This window comes from Vipera ursinii (assembly GCF_947247035.1).
Source record: "Vipera ursinii genome assembly, chromosome: 6".
In the NCBI taxonomy this organism is placed as follows: domain Eukaryota; kingdom Metazoa; phylum Chordata; class Lepidosauria; order Squamata; family Viperidae; genus Vipera; species Vipera ursinii.
The window spans coordinates 73,490,665-73,512,224 of NC_139515.1; the positions used below are offsets into that span (position 1 = coordinate 73,490,665).

The following is a 21,560-nucleotide window of genomic DNA, read 5'->3' on the forward strand; positions in this document are numbered from 1 at the left end:
CTCCTTTATATCAAATAACATATATAATAATCGAGGGATATATGTTTGATGATCTAAAAGGACTGATATGGATGCCTAGTTGGCAAAGGAAGAAAGCCAGAATAAGTTTGAAGAAAATTTGGTTCTTGACTTATTAGAGGGGATTTCATATTATTAATTAGAGGGTTAAAGGGAGAAGTTGAGATAAGGAGAATTCTGGTCATTAGATTTAAAATACTTGGAAATTAGTTGAAAATAAGGACTTTATCTGTTTAATATCTAAAATGAGACCTAAAAGGAAAAAGAAAATTAATTATTATGAGTATGTTTGATTTATTAACCCAGGTAATATACGTAATGGTTTTGATTTATTAGAGGGGATATTGTATTACTAAGTAAATGGTTTAATATGGCGAGAAATAGATAACTTAGGAAATAGAACAAGATTATATTCAAATAGATAAAATGTGTATTTTGGATATTAGATTTGTTATGAATTCAGACAAGGGAAATCTTGGTTACCCAAAGCCTGAAAATTATAAATTATAAATATAAATATTATAAAATAATATTATAAAATTATAAATATCAAAGGTTAAATTGGAATATTATGAGAAACTAAAAATTTGGATAAAATTAATAACAGGATATGGATTGTTTATGAAGATTGAATGTAATTACGTATAAGCTAAAAATGTATTGATAAATGTAATAATGATGTTTTACCGAGTTGATATAATAAGAACTGTACTAGCTTGAATACAAGACAGTAAATGTTAAGGGAAAAAGAGAAGAAATATTTGACGTTGTAATTTGAGATTTGTACTAAAGATTTTGTTATTGAATTATTGATTAACCCAGTCACCACATTGCTTTTTTAAATACTGAAATGTAAAATTGGAAAATTAATAAAATATTATTAAAAAAAAGAAAAAAAAGGTGTAGTAAGCTGGAGAAACAGAGAGGGATTCAAAGTATACCTTTGGAGTAGTGCACTCTTACTGTAGAATAGCATATAGTTTATGAATGACATCCAATTTATATAAGGTTTATTCTTTATTCCAGCTGCCTAGAGTTAGTATTTTAAAGTATAACTGTATTATATAGCCAAAGCACAGACATGTTTAACAGAAGCAGTGAACTCTATATTATGATATACATAGCTTCTAGATCAGGGGTCTTCAAACTTGGCCCTTTTATGACTTGTGGACTTCAACTCCCAGAATTCCTCAGCCAGCGTGTCTGGCTGAGGAATTCTGGGAGTTGAAGTCCACAAGTCATAAAAGGGCCAAGTTTGAAGACCCCTGTTCTAGATGAAAAGCATGGACTCTTACAGATAAATAAGGGAATTGAGAAACGTGACTCATTTGTAACTGTTGTAATTATCCAGTTTAGGCAGACAGGCTCATCTTGTAGATAAGCTACATCCTGAGTTAGCAGGATATCAAGAATCAAGCCACAGATAAGGAAGGGGAGATAAGATAAGAACAAAGGAGCTTTTCATCATACAATTGCAGGGTCTGATAACTTGTTGCTAGGCAGTCGGAAAGCATGTGACCAGACCAGACCTATCAACTGGGTCTGGAAAGGAAGGATGTGGTATAATTCTACAAGACAGGCATAAAAGTTTATGCTGAACTTATTCGTGTGGCCTCTTGCTTACACCAGCCTTTGAAAACATTTTAATAAAACTTGTTTTGTTTTCCAACACTTTTGGAATTGAATTTTATTCCTAACAGTTTGAATAAATGCATTTTCTTTGACTTTAACTGATTATCTGGTGTGTTTTAGTGGATTTATGTATTTATCTGTCTAATTCATTTGTATGGCCATTCAACCACCAAGTAACTCTGGGCAGTGAAACAAACTTTAAAAATAAAAACAATTAAACCATTAAAATATTGTGGGAACATGAGTGAACTGTTAGACGAGGAGACCTGAACTTATTGGTAGTCTCACATTGCAATGAATAAGGATGTGCTTTCTGTTTTGCAGCTACTATAAGCATTTATACTTCGTTTGTTTAAGTAAATAAGGAAACACAAGATGTGGAAAATAGTAAAGTGTTGTTTTTGCATGTCTGACACCCTTTAGGAACATGTAAGTGACCAAGAGCAGTGGAAAGAGCAAAGGTTAAGTAACAGGAAACATCTGTAGCCCTAAGAATGAATGATTTAACCCCATTAGCTTGCAGGAAACCACATATGGTAAAGATATTATTCGCTTATCTTTTGTCTATGTTAACAAATAACAGGAAATAGATCCTGGGGGCTCTGCCAAGCTTCATGCACTCACTGCTAAGAAGAAATTAACCTAAAAAGGGAATAAATAAATAAGGGGAAGGGATGCTGCATAAAGGGTGGTGAGAGATGTAAACAGGCGGAGATTCACGTGGGCCGATTAGGTGCTTCAGATAAGCTGCAAACCTGGTGTTCCTCGGCAAATGGGAACATAAGGGAGGGAACTGCGCTTGGGGCTAAGAAATAAAAAGTTGCTGAAGTCCTTTTGGAGCGAAAACGTCCTGAGAGCGGAGAAAGCCTGGGCTCTGAGGAGGCTCACCCTGTTATCCCCCAAACTACTTGGGAGAATCACAGGGGAGCTCTACCTCTACCCAGGCAGGCTCACCTCTCCCTCTTCTCCCGAGGGAGAAGCTCCAGCGCCACGGGACAGCTGATTTTCGCTGCCTCCGAGTGCTTTGACGCTTCCCAGGATCGGGCGGCTTCAAAACGCCGCCATTCGGCGCGGCAGCGCTACCGAAAGGAAATATATTTTTTGTGGAATAATAGAAAAACATAGAAATTACAAAAATATCCTTTATCGCTTCCTCTCTTTAGTGAACGTACACAATTTCAGCAAATTTTATTTAAAAAACCATTGTGATTTCCAGAGAAACCACAGCAATTTCCTTTTAAAGACTTGCTGTTATCTTAGCAACCTCTATCAATGTCTCCCCAGTCAGGGCATCTGTCTCCCAATTCACACAATTCAAGATCACTTATGTTAGGCTGATCAACACTAGGTCCCACCAACCAGCATTCCTAAACTGTTGGGACCTGAGGCATGCCCATCCTGCTTGACAAATCGGATGGCCAGAAACAACTGCACAGAGACCATCCCTCAACTTACCCAGTCTGAAACCATGTAGGACTTTAAAAATGATGAGTACCTTGAAATGCACCTAGAACAGGGGTGTCAAACTCGCAACGTCACATGACTTGTCACGACGCATCACAACTTTTTTTCCATTGCCTGCAATGAGGTGGGCATGGTTTTGCTATGATGCATCAGGCCCGCGGGCCAGCAGTTTGACACCCCTGATCTAGAAGCACAGTGGAAACCAATGAAGCTCAGAGTAGAGGTGTTACATGCGCCAAATAACCAGCCTCATTTACTACCCATGTTTCTGCATTCTGCATCAATTGAAGTTCCCAAATGCACTTCAAGGGCAGCCCCATATAAAGCACATTGCAGTGGTCCATATGGGAGGTCACAAGGGTATAAGTGACAGTGAGCAGCACCTCCTGATCCAGGAACAAGCACAACTGGCACAATACATAAGGTGTACAAAGCCCCTCCTAAGCCCCGGTTGCCATCTGCTATTTGGGTCTGTCTGAGGCTCATCCAAGACCAATAATAGAAAGACCCTGGCACCAGAAGGTCCAAACACCCAAAGTCATTCTTCAGTCTTCCTTGAATTCAGCTCAAGCCTGTTGTGTCTCATCGAGGCCACCACACCTCAGACCCTGGGAGGGTCTGACCATCCAAGGAGTTTGGTACAAATATAAAGCTGAGTGGGCATCATCAGACTGGTGACATCTCATTCCAACTGTTGGATGACATCACCCAGAGCCCCATTTATGTATGTTGAAGAGGAGAGGAGAAAGACACCTGACAAAGTAGGGATCTAAGGATTGGACACACCCCCCCCCCACTTCTTATTAATACTGACTGGAACCGGCCCGGAGGTAGGAGGAGTAGCAACACAGCCCAGTGCCTCAGACCTCTAACTCCAGGAGCCGATCCAGAAGGATACCATGCACACACAAAACACACGCGTGAACTGCAATTCTTACTCATTTAATATATGCATAATACATAAACACACGTGATTTGCAACTTACTAGTCTACTCAACGCATAACAAAAAACACACGCGTGATCTGCAACTCTTAACTCATTTAATCAATGCATAATACATAAATGCGCGCGCCAGCGGCAACGCACACCCATTTTATAAATGCATCATACTTTAAACCAGGGGTCTTCAAACTTGGCCCTTTATGACTTGTGGACTTCAACTCCCAGAATTCCTCAGCCAGCTTTGCTGGCTGAGGAATTCTGGGAGTTGAAGTCCACAAGTCATAAAAGGGCCAAGTTTGAAGACCCCTGCTTTAAACAAATACACGAGTTGCGACCTAATCCAACGCACTTGGGCTGCCGGAGGGAACGGAAACCGAAAGCAGCGCGCGCCAGCCGCGTGGGTTCTCCGAGACGGCGTCCTCCTTTTTCGATCCGGACGAAACCCTTACAATCCCTGAGAGAATCTCGCGGCACTACATTTCCCAAAGTGCTCCGCTCTCGCCCAGGGACGCTCTGGGAATTCCGGCGCTCCTTCGCACAACCCGGCGGCCGAGCTCCGCAGCCATGGAAGGGCTGGGGGGGAGGGGTGGGCTGAGCGCGCTCTTTCTGAGGAAATGAGCGACGTTTTCTGACCCGGCGGCGCCGGCTCGGCCTGTGAGGAAAAGGAGGCGAGCGACCCCAGGCCTGGCGATGAGTTGTCGCTACGGAGGCGGAGGGACGGTTCAGTCGCTCCTGGAGCTGTAAGTGGCCGATCCCTCCCAGGGTCTTCCCTCACCGAGGAGACGTCTCTCCCGAGGCCCGAACTACCCTTTTTTCATCCAGCCTCCCTCCGTCTCTCCCCTGGTTGTTCTGTATTTTATTTCATCTTTGCTCGGTTGAAAAAAAAAAAAAAAGCTAATACTTTAGAGGGGAGCTGGCAGTTTCTCCCCATCGTGTGCCTTTTCTCTGAGGGAAAGTGAAGGAGGTGGGAAGGAAGTCGGGTCACCAAGGAAGCCGAGAAAGCTAAACCCGAGGCTGACCTGAGGTGAAACAATGAAACGAACGACCAAAAAAAAAAAAAAAGCATTCGCGCTCAGAATAAGAGAAAGGCCGAAGCATCAGGATCCCAGCTTTTAATAAAAGTGGCAAAATCTGATGCCAAACCTTCATTCAGCTCCTCATTTGGCTGTGGCGCTAGCAAGAGTTTGTAGTCCAATAGGTATTTCTGAGAAGCAGAATGAAAGGTGGATGAATTTAAATCTCCAGGATTAGATTCACTGCATCCTAGGATTTGGGTGCGGCGGGTGTGTGTGTGTGTGTGTGTGTGTCAAAATCTGCAAGATATGGCCAGGTAGTGTCACATTGGTACATGGTTGTGAATTACATCTGTGCCCTCTATCACACATATTATTTTTTTTCTTTTCCCTCCAGGAAAACTGAGATACTGAAAGGGTTTGCCAAACTTTTTAAATTATCTTTGCGAAATCCTACAAACGATGATCGGAGGAGGGTGGCAAGGGTTTTTCATTTTTAAAATGGGTAAGGAAGATCTGGGAAACCACAGATTAGCTGGACCAACATTAAAACCTGAAAAAGTCTAGAGCAGGGGTGTCAAAACTTGCAACGTCACGTGGCGTGCGTGACTTTTTTGCCATTGCCGGCAATGGGGTGGGCGCGGTTTCGCCCTAACGCATCCGGCCCATGGGCCAGCAGTTTGATGCCCCTGGTCTAGAGCAGACATGTCAAACACAAGGCCCGGGGGCCGGATGCGGCCCGCGAAGCGGTTTCATGTGGCCCGTGAAGCCATCCTGGAAACAGTGAGGGAATGGCCCCCACTGCCTTGGCCCTGGCCCAGAGACCCTCCTTCTGCCAGAGACCCTCAGATCTGTCCCACTCCTGCCTAGGCCCCCATAGGCACCCTTGATGCGAACGATGTAGAGCTGGCCACGCCCACCCAGTAGGTCATACGCACTCTAGCCACGCCCACCCAGTAGGCCACGCCCACCCTGGCCACACCCACCCGGCCCCTTGAGGGCAACCGCAATGCTGATGCGGCCCTCAATGAAATTGAGTTTGACACCCCTGGTCTAGAGTAATCATTAAGAGTTTGATACATAAAAGTCTGGAGAATAATCTAAAAATCAAGTTAGCGTGGGCTTGCACAAGTAACTAATCTCATATTTCAGTGTTATTTATTTCACAAGTAACCACTAGTCTGGTTCATGGAGAGTTATCACTAAACCAATGAGAAATAAATATACACCAGTATGGTTACCTACAAGAGGTTGAAACTGATAACTTTGATTTAGGTCAGACTTCATAAGCCCTACTTGGCCTAACCAAGGATTTTGACTGAATTGCTGTTGATTTGGTTCATACATGTTACTTTATGGTTTATTGCAAAAATAAAACAACTCACCGGTCACTGAGAATTCTCTAGCAGATATGTGAGTTTCTTCAAAATTCTTTAGAGCAGAGTTTGAAATTTAGTAATTATATAATTTATCTCACCATAATCCTATCAGTAGCCATGAGCAGCATGTTTGTGACTAGAACTTGTTTAAAATTATTGTGTTTCATTTGTTCCTGTTTATGACTAGTATACATTGTGCATGTCTGTAGTGAAATACCCTAATACTTTTTTTTAAAAAAAATGCTTGTTTTTTTACTTGGCTTTATATTTATAAAAAGAAGCCAAGTGTATTGCTGAGTAAGTATTGCTGAGTAAGACAGTATGATTTTATACCTGATATTGCAGCGGTTACAAAATATTTTCAACATATAATTGTTTTTCTTTCCTCTTCAGATGCCTTCATTGTTTAACAAGAAACATATCCAAATATGCTGCAGATATTAAGTCTTTGCCTCCCAACATAAAAGATAAGCTGATTAAATCATTGAGTATCCAAGGATGGATAACAGATACAAATATTAGCATGGTAAATTTCCATTTAGATCATGGTCTTTACTACTTTTTCAGTATTAGCTGATGTGCAATAGATTCTAAACATGAGAGAGATAAATTGTGGCATTCTTGAAGGGTTTTGTGGGAGATGAAAATATATCCTCCTTCTCATATAATAAGAGGGCTAGAACAAACCTGAAATAGGCCCCCACAGTAGTGATTTAAAGCTTTAATTTGAACTTTATGCTGTTTCCTAATAAGAACGTACTATTTGTAATCTGCTGAGCTTTGTGCAATGTAAATGGCAAAGTAGGTAAAAAGGTAAAGGTTCCCCTGCACATGCGTGCTAGTCGTTTCCGACTCTAGGGGCCAGTGCTCATCTCCGTTTCAAAGCCAAAGAGCCAGTGCTTGTCCGAGGACGTCTCCATGGTCATGTGGCCGGCGTGACTAGACGCCAAAGGTGCACGGAAAGCTGTTACCTTCCCACCATAGTGGTCCCTATTTTTTACTTGCATTTTTACGTGCTTTCAAACTGCTAGGTTGGCAGAAGCTGGGACGAGTAACAGGCACTCTGTTACGTAGCACTCGGGATTCGACTATATATATATATTCGACTCTATATATATACATGAGTATTTTACCCGTGGGAAAAGAGGAAGTGAAAGTAGCAGATGCATAGAGGTTTCAGATGGGAACTGTCTTTGCAAAGTAAGAATTATGAGTGGGTGGTCAATAGAAAAGTATAAAAATATTGGTTTAAGTCTGGCTCAGTGCCATTGGTCTATAGCTGTCCTATTTGAGTTTGCTATACCATATGGTCCTCATTGCAATGGGTTGTTAATGTAAGTGATGTTACGTTATTATGCTATTATTAGAAAAATAAACCTCTGAATCCTAAAGTAAGAATTATTGTTTTGTGTTGCTGTCTCTTGTCTTTTCCCTTGGGTTTTTCCATGACAGTTTGAATTGCTATTTATCTCACCCTTGGCCATACTTCCAGGTGAATAAGTAGTTGTTATTGCTTGATATAAATGGAGTTCTTGTAGAGCATGATCCCTGCTGGGCGATGAACATATTAAAAAAGGCATATTAAAGAACAATAAAATGTAGTCTGGATGATGAGAAAAAGCTCAAAAGAAATATTTAGGTGGCTCACAGGATATATCATAATCCAGAATGTTTAAACTGCAAGCAATGCACTACGTCTCTTTACCACAAGAATCTCCTTTTATGCCAAAATAGATTCACATCTAATTGTTTAACAATAGTATTCTAGACTATATGCAAGTTATGTGTGTAACCAATGACATGAAGTTTAGAAACTATATATATGCTGAGTTTTGTTGTCTCAGTATGAAGACCCTTTCAGACTCTTCTTTGAAGATTGTGTCTTCCACTGCAATACTTGAGGAAAAAACTTTTTGTTCTGCCAATGAAACACAGTATGAAGACTAATACTTCTATCCTGGGGATGATGAGAGTTGCAGTTTGGAAGGCTTTGAAATATGTGCTTGTATATTTTTAGTTTAACATGCTATGTGATTCTAGCTACTATACATGGTTGGTAAATAATTTACAGTTTAGCATATTATATGAATCTAGTAAATTAGGGATTATCTCTTGTTAAAACATAGCTTAGAACAGTATACAGTATAAAGCTAGTTACATTTTTGAAAAAGTAAGCTGAATGACTACCTAGGATTTATTAAATGTAAGTAATGACAGGGCATTTCTGCAAAAAATGCATAGAGCAATGAAGTCCTAATTCCTAGAGAGTTTGTCTGCAATGAGTCCCAAAAGCCAAAGTGGGAGGCTGAAATATAGTTAAGTCATGTTCCAAAAGTCCAAATACGGGCCATCAGCCAGTCTTATGTTTTAAGGAATAGAATATCCATAGATAACAGGCTTTGAGAGGCATGTTTTGCTTTGTTTTATTTACATTTGTAAAGTCTGATTGAAATACTTGCCATTTTTAGGTTCTTCACCCTGCAGTAGAGGTACTGGATCTTCGAGACTGTGATATTTCAGACCATGCCTTGCAACAGCTTTGTAACTGCAGGCATCTTAAAAAGATAAATGTAAATGTTTGGAAAAACAACAGGCTGACCATAACTTCTGAAGGTATACTTTCTCCACAATGATTATTTAGAAGAACCATGGGAGATACAAGTGATAGCTGTTTAGGTTGTTTGTTATGTTCTGTTTTAATTTATATACTTTAGCAAAGATAGGAACAGAAACTTTTTAGTGGAAGTTAGGAAATCCCATTTATGAGTGGGATCATGTTCTTGCAGGTATATTGTATTCATACTGACCCGGGATGAACGGTAGGTGGGGTGGGTGCTTCTGATGTCCGCGGGGGAAGAAGCGGCGAGGTGGCTCCGCACCTAGCCCAGCCCCAGCACGGCACGGAAAGCAAGGCAGCAGCCCCATGTGCGTCCCCGTGCGTGAGTGTGCCCCCGCCCTGCCAGGCAAGCGGAGCCACGGCTTCTGCAACAGAAGAGAGCAGGCGGGCAGCGGAAGGCACGAGGAGCCCCGATCCCAGCACAGACCCTCCCCACTCACCTCCTCCCCCCTTCGGAAGAGTTGTGGGGCTCAGGAGCCTCCCTCCACCCACCCCAGGGAAGAAAACCATCGTGAGACACTTCTGTTTTAACTTTTTTTCCTTGTCGCTTTTTGGAGTTTTCCTGTGAGACGGCGGCATTTGGGAGGGGGTGTAGCTGCCCCCTTCCCCCCAAGCCATCAACTGAGCAAGACGCCCTCCTGCCCACTGCCCCATCCATCTGAGACCCCCTGGATCTGCCCCAACCCTGCCCGGCCCCCACAGGCATCCCTCCCCAGGAGCAACATCGAGCTGGCCACACCCACCCTGACCATGCCCACCCAGTCTACCATGACCACCATAATCATGCCCACCCAGCGGGCCACACCTACCCAGCGACCATGCCCACCTAGCACCCAGCGATACATAAGTGGGTTTTGGGTTGCAGTTTGGGCACTCGGTCTCTAAAAGTTTCGCCACCACTGGTAATACTGGTCCAGATCATCTGGCCAGATCTCATTTGGGGAATACCAGTTGAAATAACTGAAGAATCTTTTTCAATGTAAAAAGTCATTGTGGAACCCATTAAGTATGTTAAACGTAATTCATTTTATTCCTCTGTGAGCTGCCTAGAGATTTTGTATGAGAGGCAGCCATGTAAGTCCTATAAATAAATAAAATTGAAAAACATGTTACAATTAATGTTGCAATAATGCATTTTATACAATGTAAATAGAAACTGGTTTTGAACCCCTGGATGATATGGTTAGAACCCTGGAGTTCCAGGGAGTATGGTTTAAATAACAACAGGCTGGAAGTACTCTAGGATCTCTTTCAAAGTCTTTTCCAGTTATTTGCTTTTCAGTTCAGATGTAGCACTAGAGAAATGAATGAGAAATTTGAAAAACAAAGAAAATGTATATACATATGAGTCGTTGTGAAACCATTAACCTATGATGACAGAATATTTTAAATCTATTGGAAAGTGGTATGCTGATAACAAACAGATGATCCAATCTTGGTTGAGAAAATTACTCTCCTAAGACTCTTCTCAATTATTGGGTTATCATAAAGTTCAGAAAAGGAAATAATTGATTTTCTTTAAAAATCAACAAAACAAAATCCTTTATGTACCATGTTTCCCCGAAAATAAAACCCGGTCTTATATTATTTTGCTTCCAAAAGAGGCACCAGGTCTTATTTTCGGGGGATGTCTTACATGCATACCTTAGGACCGCTGCAGCCAGGCCTCCCACATCCCAACACTTGTTGCGCCTCTGCCCAAGTGTTTTTGTGGCCACTTGCAGCTGCACACCACGTGGCACATTGTGCCACTGCCGCCGGTTGCAACAGGAGGCCACGTAGCTCGTGCTGATCGCACTGCCCCTGCCACTCACAGCAGGAGGCTGCAAGGCTCATCGTGCCGATCACGCTGTTGCTGCAAGCAGCGGCACCAGCACGATCAGTGCAATACGCCATGCAGCCTGCCACAAGCAGCAAGGTAAGTGGCGTGATGAGCCTCATGGCTTCTTGCTTTGAGCGGCAGCAGCAACACAGTGTGTCACATGGTATGTGGCCGCAAGCAGCTGCAGAGGAACTTGGGCAGTGGCATGACAGATGTTGAGGTGTGGGAGACCTGGCTGCAGTGGTCCTAAGGTAAGTGGGTGCAGGGGCCATGGGGCAGCTCCATACATCCCTGCCCTAGCTTGATTTCTATTCTTGGGGTAGGGCTTATATTGGGCACATGTGTAAAAATCAAGCTAGGGCTTATCTTCGGGATAGGTCTTATTTTGGGAGAAACACGGTACATTATGCAAACTAAAACTCAATGAAATCAAACTCTTATATTTAAATACATTGTAATAAGAGTTTTATCTATAGGAGAAAAACCTGCCTTCCATCTTCAACAGGAGTTGCAGCACTGGCCTTATCGTGTCCCTATCTGCAGGAAGCCTCCTTTAAGAGATGCAGCAACTTAACGGACAGTGGAATCATTGCTCTTGCCCTCAACTGCCGCCTTTTACAAATAGTCAACATAGGTGGATGCTCCAACATCACAGACACATCCTTACAAGCCCTTGGGCAGAACTGTAGATCCTTGCACAGCGTTGATTTTTCATCAACCCAAGTAAGATTGAAAAGCATTATTACAACAGCATCTTGAAAAACATTGGAAATCAAGATAATTCATAAATAATTTGATAAGATTATTCAGTATCAGAAATGGGATTCTGAAATTAAGAGGGATCAAATGGCTGTCTTAATAATTGGAGATACTAGACCGTTCCCTGTTTGGCTTTGGTAGGCATTAGATTCTGGGTTCTCAGTGTGATGCCCAAGAAAAAAAAGGGGTGCTCCATTGACATTTCAGTTTATTTGCATGGAGGTTTAATGAAAGGCATGATGCTGAGTATAGTTTAAACATGAGTAAAATAAAGTAAAAAAGCTGGCAGCTAGTAATGTCACCCTGGAAAAGAGACAGATAATAAAAACTAGATGGTTGTCTTGTGTGGTGTGAAAGGAAGCAGTATATAGGCACAATAAATTTCACTGTTTATAGTAGACAGTGCTAGTGTCTAAAGCAGGAAGAGATCTCCATTTGTTTATAAGAATGCATGTCATAGTATGATTTGTTTTATTTTTATTGTTTCTATGTAACAAAGATATACAATGTGTAATGTTGCTTTGTTCAATGCTCTGCATTGTTCCTTAGTGATCATTATTGTTTTTCATGCCAGTAAAATATACCCTGTTTCAATTGTTTCCAGACACTTTGGTTTCTTATTAAAGTGGGCAGTTTTTCATACAATAATCTATGAGGGTCCCTGTCTAATATGATTGCTGTTTAAAGCGGAACATTGTTAAAAAATATCTCTGGGTGTTCAAAGCAGATTGTCCTTTCAAAGTTACAGCAGATCTGCTCATTGGACCTGCAAGCCTTTATAGTTAGATTGGGGTAGGCCACGCCTGGCTTTTGTGTTGCGTGCAAGTATTCACACTCAAGACAGTAAACAGGATGCAGAACAAAACTCAAATTTAATTTCTGAATTCATATCTTAAGCTAATTAAAATTAATTATTCAATTACATGCAGCTAATATGATTGTTCCCATGTGTTTAATGTGCCCTTTTTCAACTAGAGTAAAATTTATGTTAACTTTGGGATGAAATCCAGCTCTCTTCTAATGAGCCACTGAATGTTTTAATTGAGTCCTTCCGTTACAAGATCAACATGAGATATTAAGATATTGTATGAAAGGCTGAAAATAAAACATGTAAGCCATCAAATCTCCCTTTCCCTTTCCTGCTCAGCGTGGTAATCCAAATTAAATGGTAGTAAACCCAGAAAAATGTTCTGCTTAAACAGATCCAGTGAAGAGGAACCTAGTACTTTTCTAGGTAATTGGTTCTACTGTTGAATCTCTTTTACTACTAGATTTTTTTATGTTCAGTCAAAGCATACTAACTTTATTATTTTATGCACTGCACTCTGGAATGAGAGAGAACAGGGCTTGACCTGCTTCTATGTGACATTCTTTCAGGTATTTAGGAGAGCTGTTATTACCTCCCCTCCTCCTATCATCTTTTCTCAAGTTTAAGTTATTTACCTGCTTTCCCAGCGCACTACCCTTCATCCAAATTGAACACTATTGGGCTTGGAGTTAGCCATTGGCTTCCTTTGTTCTCTAGAATGGCCCCAAATTTTGTGTTACAACACCAATAGCCACCTCACTACTCATCCATATAGAACTGAAATGGCTTGGATAAATCTGGTAAGCCTAGGGCAGTGGTTTTTGTTTAATTTGTTGAAATGCTGCTGTACATTCAGGTATACTTTCAAATGGATCTAAATCTTTTCCTTGGGTTGCCTCATACTAAACGTTTTGTAACGACTACAATCCAGATCCTATAAAACCAGCCGTTCCTCAAGAATCCCCATAATTATTTCCAGTTCTTAGGTTCAGTTAGTCTGCAGATGGTTTCTTTCCTTTCTGGCAACAATTGTTGTTGATCCTTCAAAATGGCAAATCCTAAGTAAGAGTCTTTTTAGCCACTTGGGCCTTTCCCTTAGATACAAGATATCTCACTTGGCCCCAAAAGTTTAGTAGTTCCCATTGCACACTGCATACATGTCTTACTGGTTTCACTTCAGATCAATAAGTCATCCACATATTGAAGCAGAGTACATTTACAGGAGGAGATTCCAGTTTTCAAATCCATGGCCAGGGCAGTTCCAAACAAGGTAGAAATCTCTTGGCTGTTTGATTCCAGTAAATGAAAAAGAAAGCTTCAATTAAATTTGACAAGGAAAACCCGTCTCCCTCAGGTGGAAGAGTTGCCAATAAAGTATATGGGTTAGGCCACGGGTCGGTGCGCGCGCACCACTCTGAATGGGAGGAGGTGCGCGCGCACCACTCCGAATGGGAGGAGGTGCGCGCGCACCACTCCAAAGGTTTGGAGAGCTGCGCGCACACCTCTCGGAACAGGCAGCGGCAGTACCCATTTGGAGACCTGCTGGTGCTGGTTTGGAAAGCTGCCGCGGCCCGCAACAGCTTTCTAAACCGGCACCAGCAGGTCTCCAAACGGGTGTTCGGGCGGCAGTTTGGAGGTCCCGGGGGTGGCTCCGGCTGAAGGTGGCACCGTAACCAAGCGCCCGTCACCACGGAGACCCGTTGCCGCTGGCGTGCAGGTGCGTCCACATAAAAAAAAGAGGAACCATGCGCGTGTATCCGCGCATGCGCAAAAAACAAAACATTTTGTGCATGCGCAAAACATTTTATGCACATGCGCGTGCGTGGATGGACACACACGGCTCCCACCTTTTTTTATGTGTGATGGAACCGGTTCCCAGTGGCTCTTTTGCTTTTTCAGGTTGCCCCCCCCCCGGGTCAGGCCTTGTAGGATGCATTGTCATTGTAACTTGATTTACTGCCCTCAGATCCTGAACAAATCTATATTAATTGGACCTTGGTTTCTTTACTAGCAAAATTGGGATATTAAAGTCAGATGGGCACTCTCTAATCAGTTCATAAGTGAGATTTCTTCATCAAGGACTTAAGTCCATTTTAACAGGTATTGTTTCACCCTGGGTGTGGTGACTCCTTCCAATAATTCCACCCAGACTGGTGTCACATGATTTGCTTGTCCATGTCCCTCAGACCCATGACATTACTACATCTTCAACTTCCAAGGGTATCTCACTATTCAGAGTGGTGAAATGTAACATACACCCTTGCATTCTCCATCTCTCTTCTTTTGGTAACATCAAGTGACTTTGTCCTCACGAAACGTCAGTTCTGCTTTAAATGTCTCTTCCCAACAAAAGTAACAGACAATCAGGCATGTATAAGAACTAGTGATCCAACTTTCCCCTCTCCATTTCACAGTCCATTGGTTGTAAAAGTGACCTATTACATGTGACTCCTACGGTGGGTACCTACTTGTTAACATATTTCTCCTTGCAAATTAGCCATAACTGAATAAGTGGCTACAGTATCAATTAAAAAAAGAAAACATTTCTTCTCATAGTTCTAGTTTAACCGGGTACTCATTGCAGGAGGAAACTATAAACTGTTTTCTGGATCCCAGTCCTCCTCAGTCTGAATCTTCCATTTGGGCTGCCACTATCCTATCTCGTGATGTCTTGTTTTCCCTCTCTTCTCTTTCGGTGACGCTCCTGTGACCATTGACCTTTTTGTCTACAGAGGGCACATTGGTGTCTGCAAACCTCTTTTCTTCACAGCTGATTGCAGTTTCTCCTATTTGTATATCTTTAGGCTCTCTTTTCTCGTTATTTCTTAAGGCAGCCGCCAATATAGACCCTTGAATTTTCATGTTCTTACCTTCATTCTTGCCTTTCACCTAGTCCCAATTAGTATATATCCTTAATCTATTTCTAATAATTGGGAAATTTTCATCTCTACACTATCTTTTAACTTTCTGCAGGTTTTTTCCTTATATCTGGAACACTCTGACCCATAAAAATCAAATTAACCATTCTCATATTTTCAGCAGATTCAAGGTCTAAGTCAATATATTGTCTAAAAGCTTTATACAACTGCTCAAGAAATGCCCCTGGATTTTTATTTGCATTCTACGTACTTCATAAATCTTTGACAGATTTTTTGCTTCGGAACCCCGTTTCTAAGACTTTCCAATAAACAGCCTTTATAGGGTCTTCAATCTATGAAGGTCAGTATCTTTGTTATGATTCCAGGAAGGCTCTGGATATGGCATCATCTCATATGGTACTTGGCTCACTTTTGGCTAGTTGCCATCTTGTTGCCTCATCTCTTGCTTTTTTTAAAACCTCTCCTCTAGCGTTAACAGAAATGTTCATTGAACTTTGACATTCTACCCAGGTAAGGCTATGGGTGTCAGTACTTGAATAAAAAGGGAACATACATCCAACATGACTCTGTTGCATATATCAGTGAATCCTGATCTCTTAAATCACATAGCTGCAAAGTGGCCAGTCTGGCAGAACTGGGTGGAGGCCCCCTGGCCAGTCCCATCTGGGTTGCCAAAAAGTTTCCCAGTGTGTCCTTCCCCCCAAATTGAATGTACTGAGATGAGCCTTGTAAAATAAGCTTTATTCTGCAGATCTTTATTCAAGCAAATCTCTCTCAAAGCCTATGTAACCCACCCTAATATCCACTGGTGGTGGGGTTTTTTGCAGCATTTTTCACAAGCTGCAGCATGCTTAATACTACAGGGTCAAAAATTGTTCTCCTGTCCTTTTACAGTAAGCCTTTACATAATTGTAAATAAAGCAGTCACCTTTCAAGCTTGTAGATAGGTTAACCACAAAATTATCATAAGTGTCATTTCAGCAGTACCATAGCATAGCTTCCACTGATGTACTTCCCATTTAACTATATACTTCTCTTTTAGCTATAATATATGCAAAGTTTTCCTGTTTATCCCTTATGCTTTGTCCCCATAATACACTGGGGATTACAGTTTAGCAAGCTGAAACATTTATGCCTTGTCCTAAAGCTGATACCCTAAGTAAATGTGTATTTATATTTGAGGTTTCTCTACCACATCTCTACCTCTTTCAATCTCTTTTCATATGGCTTAGTTTCCAATCCTGTATTCATCTTTATTGTCTGTTGCTGAACTTTTGAATCCTATTTAAAGTGTGGTGCTCAAAACTGGACAAAGTACCTCATTTGTGATGTGACCAAAACAAAGTAATGTGCAATAATTATTTCACATGATTTGAAAAATACAATTCTGTTGATTCAGCCTAAAATTGTACGCATCTGCTTTACAGTCACATTCACCCTGCTGTTCATTTTCTGTTTGCTATCAACCACAATTCCAAGATGTGCTTCTACAAGTATTATTAAGGCAGGTATTCTCATCTCATACCTATGCATCTTATTTTTGTTCTCTAAGCTTCAGACCTATTTCTATTAAATTTCAGGGTTTTTTTCCAGAGTTTTTACTTATTGGTTTTGATTATAAGAAATTTGACTTTCCTTGTTAATTAAGGAACCTTTTATCTAGCCTTGTTATTTATTGTACTTTTCTTCTGTTTTTAATGCAAGTTATTTTGAAAACACATATAAATAAAAAACCAATAGATTATATATAAATTTCCATTATTGAAAGAGAAGAAATAATGTTTTGGCTTCCACTTGATAAAAGATCCTTTTTTCCATTTAGGTCACTGATGATGGGGTGATGGCACTTGTTAGTGGAATGTGTTCAAACAATTTAAAGGTAATATTTGGATATGTTTAATTAAAGTTGCTATTAGAAAGTTACATATGTGGGAGGGGAGAATTACTACATCAACACTCAAAGATACTTTTATTAACACTCAAGGATACTTTTTCAATTAACAGCTGTTGGGTGAATTCCACAGAGGAGTGTGCCAAACTTAATGTAGATCATATGAGTTAAGTGCTATTGCTGTTGCTATATAAACATAGTATGTTGTTTTTCAGTAGTACTATTGGGCAGTAAATGTATCTTAAAGTTGTTTTCTGGTTTTTGTCTGTTCTTGCATATTATATCACACGTGATTTCCTCTGTGCCAAGGAATACATAAACAAGAATAGATTTATAAATGCTGAACCAAAGGTTTTGACTGAAATAAGCTTAAAACACATGAAGACTGTAATATATTTATTCAGCCCCTTCAGTTTCTGTCTCTTGTTCCTCATTCTGTTACCTCACTTTTCCACCTTTCCTGAATTAGATATTGTGACTTGTGGGATAAGGTGTTCAAAAGAGAATAGTACTCAGCTGGGGCAGGGGGAGCCTTAATAGGTTCATACAGTTGCATCAGCTGCAGTCTACCAGATCTCTTTTGAAATACAAAAGAGACTAAAACATAGATAAAAACAAATGCTTAATAAAGCAGTCAAAACTGTTTGTAAAATCAATTTCCCTATGCTTCTAAAACTCAGCCAGCGTAAAAATATATTTTATCACTACTTTCTGAATCTAAAATTAAGGTAGAGGTGAGATTTTTCTCTACTCATATGATGCTTTCTTCATGTGATAATATATTTACTATATTACTGAAATACAGAAACGAATGAGAAAAAGTTGTCCTTTGTCACCTTTGTTTTTATTTTTGTTTTGGAAGTAACAGAGATATTATCAAGAAGAAACTCTTTGGTAAATTTCAATGTATAGCATATGAGATTCAAATTACTTTAGAGCAGGAGTGTCAAACTGCCAGCCCGCAGGCCACATGCATCATAGCAAAACCACGCCCACCCCATTGACAGCAATAGCAAAAAAAAGTTGCGATATGTCACGACACGTCACATGACATTGCGAGTTTGACACCCCTGCTTTAGAGCAATTCATCCTGTGAGAGATTAGGAACACCCGTGACTTCATGCAATTATTTAAGACATTAGTCTCTTCTATAATCTCTCTTCTAATACCCTTCTTATTGTTCCAATCATATTTCACAAAACAGAGATTTATTTATTTTATTTATTGAGTGATAGTTACTGATGGCATTATTCTTTATCCTTAATAGGAGATCCATATGGAACGATGTGTTAATTTGACAGATACATCTGTGGAAGCTGTCCTCACATACTGCCCTATGATACATATTCTTCTATTTCATGGATGCCCACTCGTAACAGGTGACTTGAAATCTTGACTAGAGTAGATTGTCAAAATGACGTTGCATGTATTATGATATCATTGGCTGCAGAACATCATCATGTGTGTGACATAACATTTCTAACTTATTTAAACAATAATTTTACAAATGAAAGTAAGTAAAGCAGGGTGAAGAATAAAATGCCAACTATCCTTTGTATTTTAGAACTACTGCTATACTATCTAAAAGCCGGAGTGAGGTTAAAACAGGAGTCCTCCTATGATTGTGAAACTGCTGTCCAAGAATAGAAAAGCCCTAGTTAATCTCTTTAAATATTTAAAGATATTAACAGACTCATATTTAAAGTTATTAACAAAGTCAGATTTTCTGAGCACTGAGAAATAACTATCCACACTAAGAAGACTAAGGCAAAATGAAAATCACACAAGCCAAGACTATGTCCTTTGCATATACTATCTAATTATAATTTGGTTGTATGTTTAAATATCACCATGAAGGGGTTTTTCCAGAGGTATTGGTGCTAATTCATTGGTAGGAGATATAGTTATTTGATTTATTTATTTTACTTACTAGATTTAGAACCCACATTTTATACAGTAGCTCAGAGCAATATAAGTATCGTTCCTTCCTCCTAATTTTCCCCAGAACAACCCTGTGAGGGAGGTGGGCTGAGAGAGAGAGCAACTGATCCAAATCCCACACGGAGCTGCCATGGTTAAGGGTGGATAAGAATCTGAGACATTCCATTAAATACTATATCACATTGATTCTTATTATTTTATTATGTGATAATTATCTTTAATTATCTTACTACTGGCTGTTATTGCAGTTTTAACGTTCAAACTCACATTTTCTCAGTAAGGAAAAAAGATTGGTCTCCTTTTCCAATAGTTGCTTCTTCGACTTCCGTGGATGAGGATGTAATATAATTATTAGCATTTACACTGTGGAAGGACCTACTAGAAAAATTAATTAAGAATTTAATATGAACATTCTTTCTTGAAAGAAAAATGTATCTTAAAAAACTGCTTTGTGAGGTTCTCCATGTCAGGAATGATCTAGGTTAGTGATTTTCAACCTTGGCCACTTGAAAATGGATGGATTTCAACTCCCAGAATTCCCCATCCAGCACTCCTAGAATTCTGGGAATTGAAGTCATCCATCTTCAAGTAGCCAAGGTTGAAAAACATTGATCTAAGTTGTAATTTCCAAAGGTTTGAACAACACAATTAGGAATTACGTCTTGACTTTAGTTCAGATATGAAAATTTTGCCTCCAGAAGTTGTGAATGCTCCAACACTGGAAGTTTTTAAGAAGAGACTGGACAGCCATTTGTCTGAAATGATATAAGGCAGGAGTGTCAAACTGCTGGCCCATGGGCCGGTTTCACCATACCAAAGCCGCACCCCACCCCATTGCCGGCAATGCAAAAAGAGCCACGATATGTCACGACAAGTCAAGTGACGTGGCTTTTTTGACACCCGTGGTATAGGGTTTCCTGTCTAAGCATGGGGCTAGATGACCTCCAAGGTTCCTTCCAACATTATTATTACTATTACTACTAGTATTAGTATTAACCATTTTGAAGAGTTGATAGTCTGAGTCCAGGAAAAGATGGCACAGAATTTATAGTCCACTCTTGTTTCAAAGTTTGTGCATTCTCTATTATGCTTTTCTGTTGAAGAACTTTGGCCTTTCTTTTCTCACACTTTCTGGAATTGTTTGCTAAAAGTTAAAGCATGTTTTCATTCTCTGAATTCTTGCTCTGGGAAACTCCTGCTATTAAGAGAGCCATAACATGCTTCTAAAATATTAGGAGGATGAACAGTCTTAAAAGCCAACAAAATATAATAGATCAACATATTGAACTGGATTTTGGTTATTTATACAATGGTATTGTAGAAAAATAACAGAAGGCCATTCCTTCGAACTACTTTGTTCCTGTCATAAACATTTCTTTAACCTTAAAAATAAAAACTAAACATAGCATACTTTATTTGCAGATCGTTCCCGAGTAGCACTGGAGCAGCTGGTTGGGCCCAAAAAATTCAAGCAGGTTTCATGGACTGTTTATTGATTTTTGTTTGAAATCACAACGCACTACTTCTTTCATTTTCTTTTTTTTTCCCCCAAGGGACCATTTCTGAGAGTCTCCTCAGAAGTTCTGATTAGTAACAACATTTGCTGTTGATAACTGTAGTTTCAGTTGGAGAAGAGCAAACATGCTATTCATGTTTGGTTTTCTCCAAGCTAGGTTATATCAGTGTTTTGCATTTTTGTGAAGCTTTGGAGCACTACAGTAAATGTGGGAATGCAAAAGCAGAAAGAACACCAGTAAGCTAATGGAGCAAATTTCATGGAACCATCTTGTGCTGCCTGCTTTGCTGTCATTTAAGTGAGGACCATTCTATTTCTATGCATCCATTGTAACAGGAGCCATGGTTTGTTTGTATCTAAATAAAACCTTCTTCAAGTTGTACATAGCATGAATTTCATTTAATTCTATTAATAACCAGTCATAGAACTCATTATTGTAATTTTTAAGGGAAGAAGCTAATGTGGGGCTTTGCTGATACCTACAGAATTTATTTATTTATTTATTTATTTATTTAGTTAGTTAGTTAGTTAGTTAGTTAGTTAGTTAGTTAGTTAGTTTTCTATACTGCCCTATTCCCGAAGGAATCAGGGCAGTTTACAGGGCAATATTTAAAAGACAATATAAAATTAAGATAAAAAATAGAATTAAAAAGAATTAAATTAACTAATAGCCCAACAATAAAACAATGTTGAAAACTTGAAACTAAAAAACCCCTCAGTCCAGGTCAGATAGATTGAAAAGTCAGGTTTTCAGGTCCCGGTGAAACGAGCGCAGGTCGGGGGCAGTCCAGAGTTCCACAGGTAAATCATTCCAAAGGGCAGGCGCACCCACAGAGAATGCTCTCCCTCTGGGGATCACCCGCCGGCATTCCCTGAC

At 40.1% G+C, this 21,560-nt stretch overlaps 1 protein-coding gene across 2 annotated transcripts; it reads left to right on the forward strand.

Moving 5' to 3' along the window:
- The first annotated feature begins 4,373 nt into the window (after positions 1-4,373).
- On the forward strand, positions 4,374-21,194 carry AMN1 (antagonist of mitotic exit network 1 homolog). 2 transcript variants are annotated; one of them, XR_014492791.1, is made up of 8 exons: positions 4,374-4,798; positions 6,844-6,976; positions 8,919-9,063; positions 11,395-11,612; positions 16,763-16,839; positions 17,158-17,214; positions 18,494-18,605; positions 20,590-20,652. XR_014492791.1 is itself a non-coding variant. In XM_083365201.1 (7 exons), the coding sequence occupies exons 1-7, from the start codon at positions 4,749-4,751 to the stop codon at positions 20,661-20,663; spliced, it is 789 nt and encodes a 262-aa protein (XP_083221327.1). In that variant the 5' UTR covers positions 4,374-4,748; the 3' UTR covers positions 20,664-21,194. The 2 variants fall into 2 exon arrangements, 1 of the variants encoding a protein (XP_083221327.1); XM_083365201.1 differs by lacking the exon at positions 16,763-16,839 and having other exon boundaries at positions 20,590-21,194.
- The last annotated feature ends 366 nt before the right edge of the window (positions 21,195-21,560 follow it).

Excerpts from the sequence above, each read along its gene's own strand:
- AMN1 (XM_083365201.1), top strand. The coding sequence starts at position 4,749 with ATGAGTTGTCGCTACGGAGGCGGAGGGACGGTTCAGTCGCTCCTGGAG. Across the intron at positions 4,799-6,843 it reads GTTCAGTCGCTCCTGGAGCT|ATGCCTTCATTGTTTAACAA; the intron begins GTAAGTGGCCGA and ends TTTCCTCTTCAG. Across the intron at positions 6,977-8,918 it reads CAGATACAAATATTAGCATG|GTTCTTCACCCTGCAGTAGA; the intron begins GTAAATTTCCAT and ends TGCCATTTTTAG.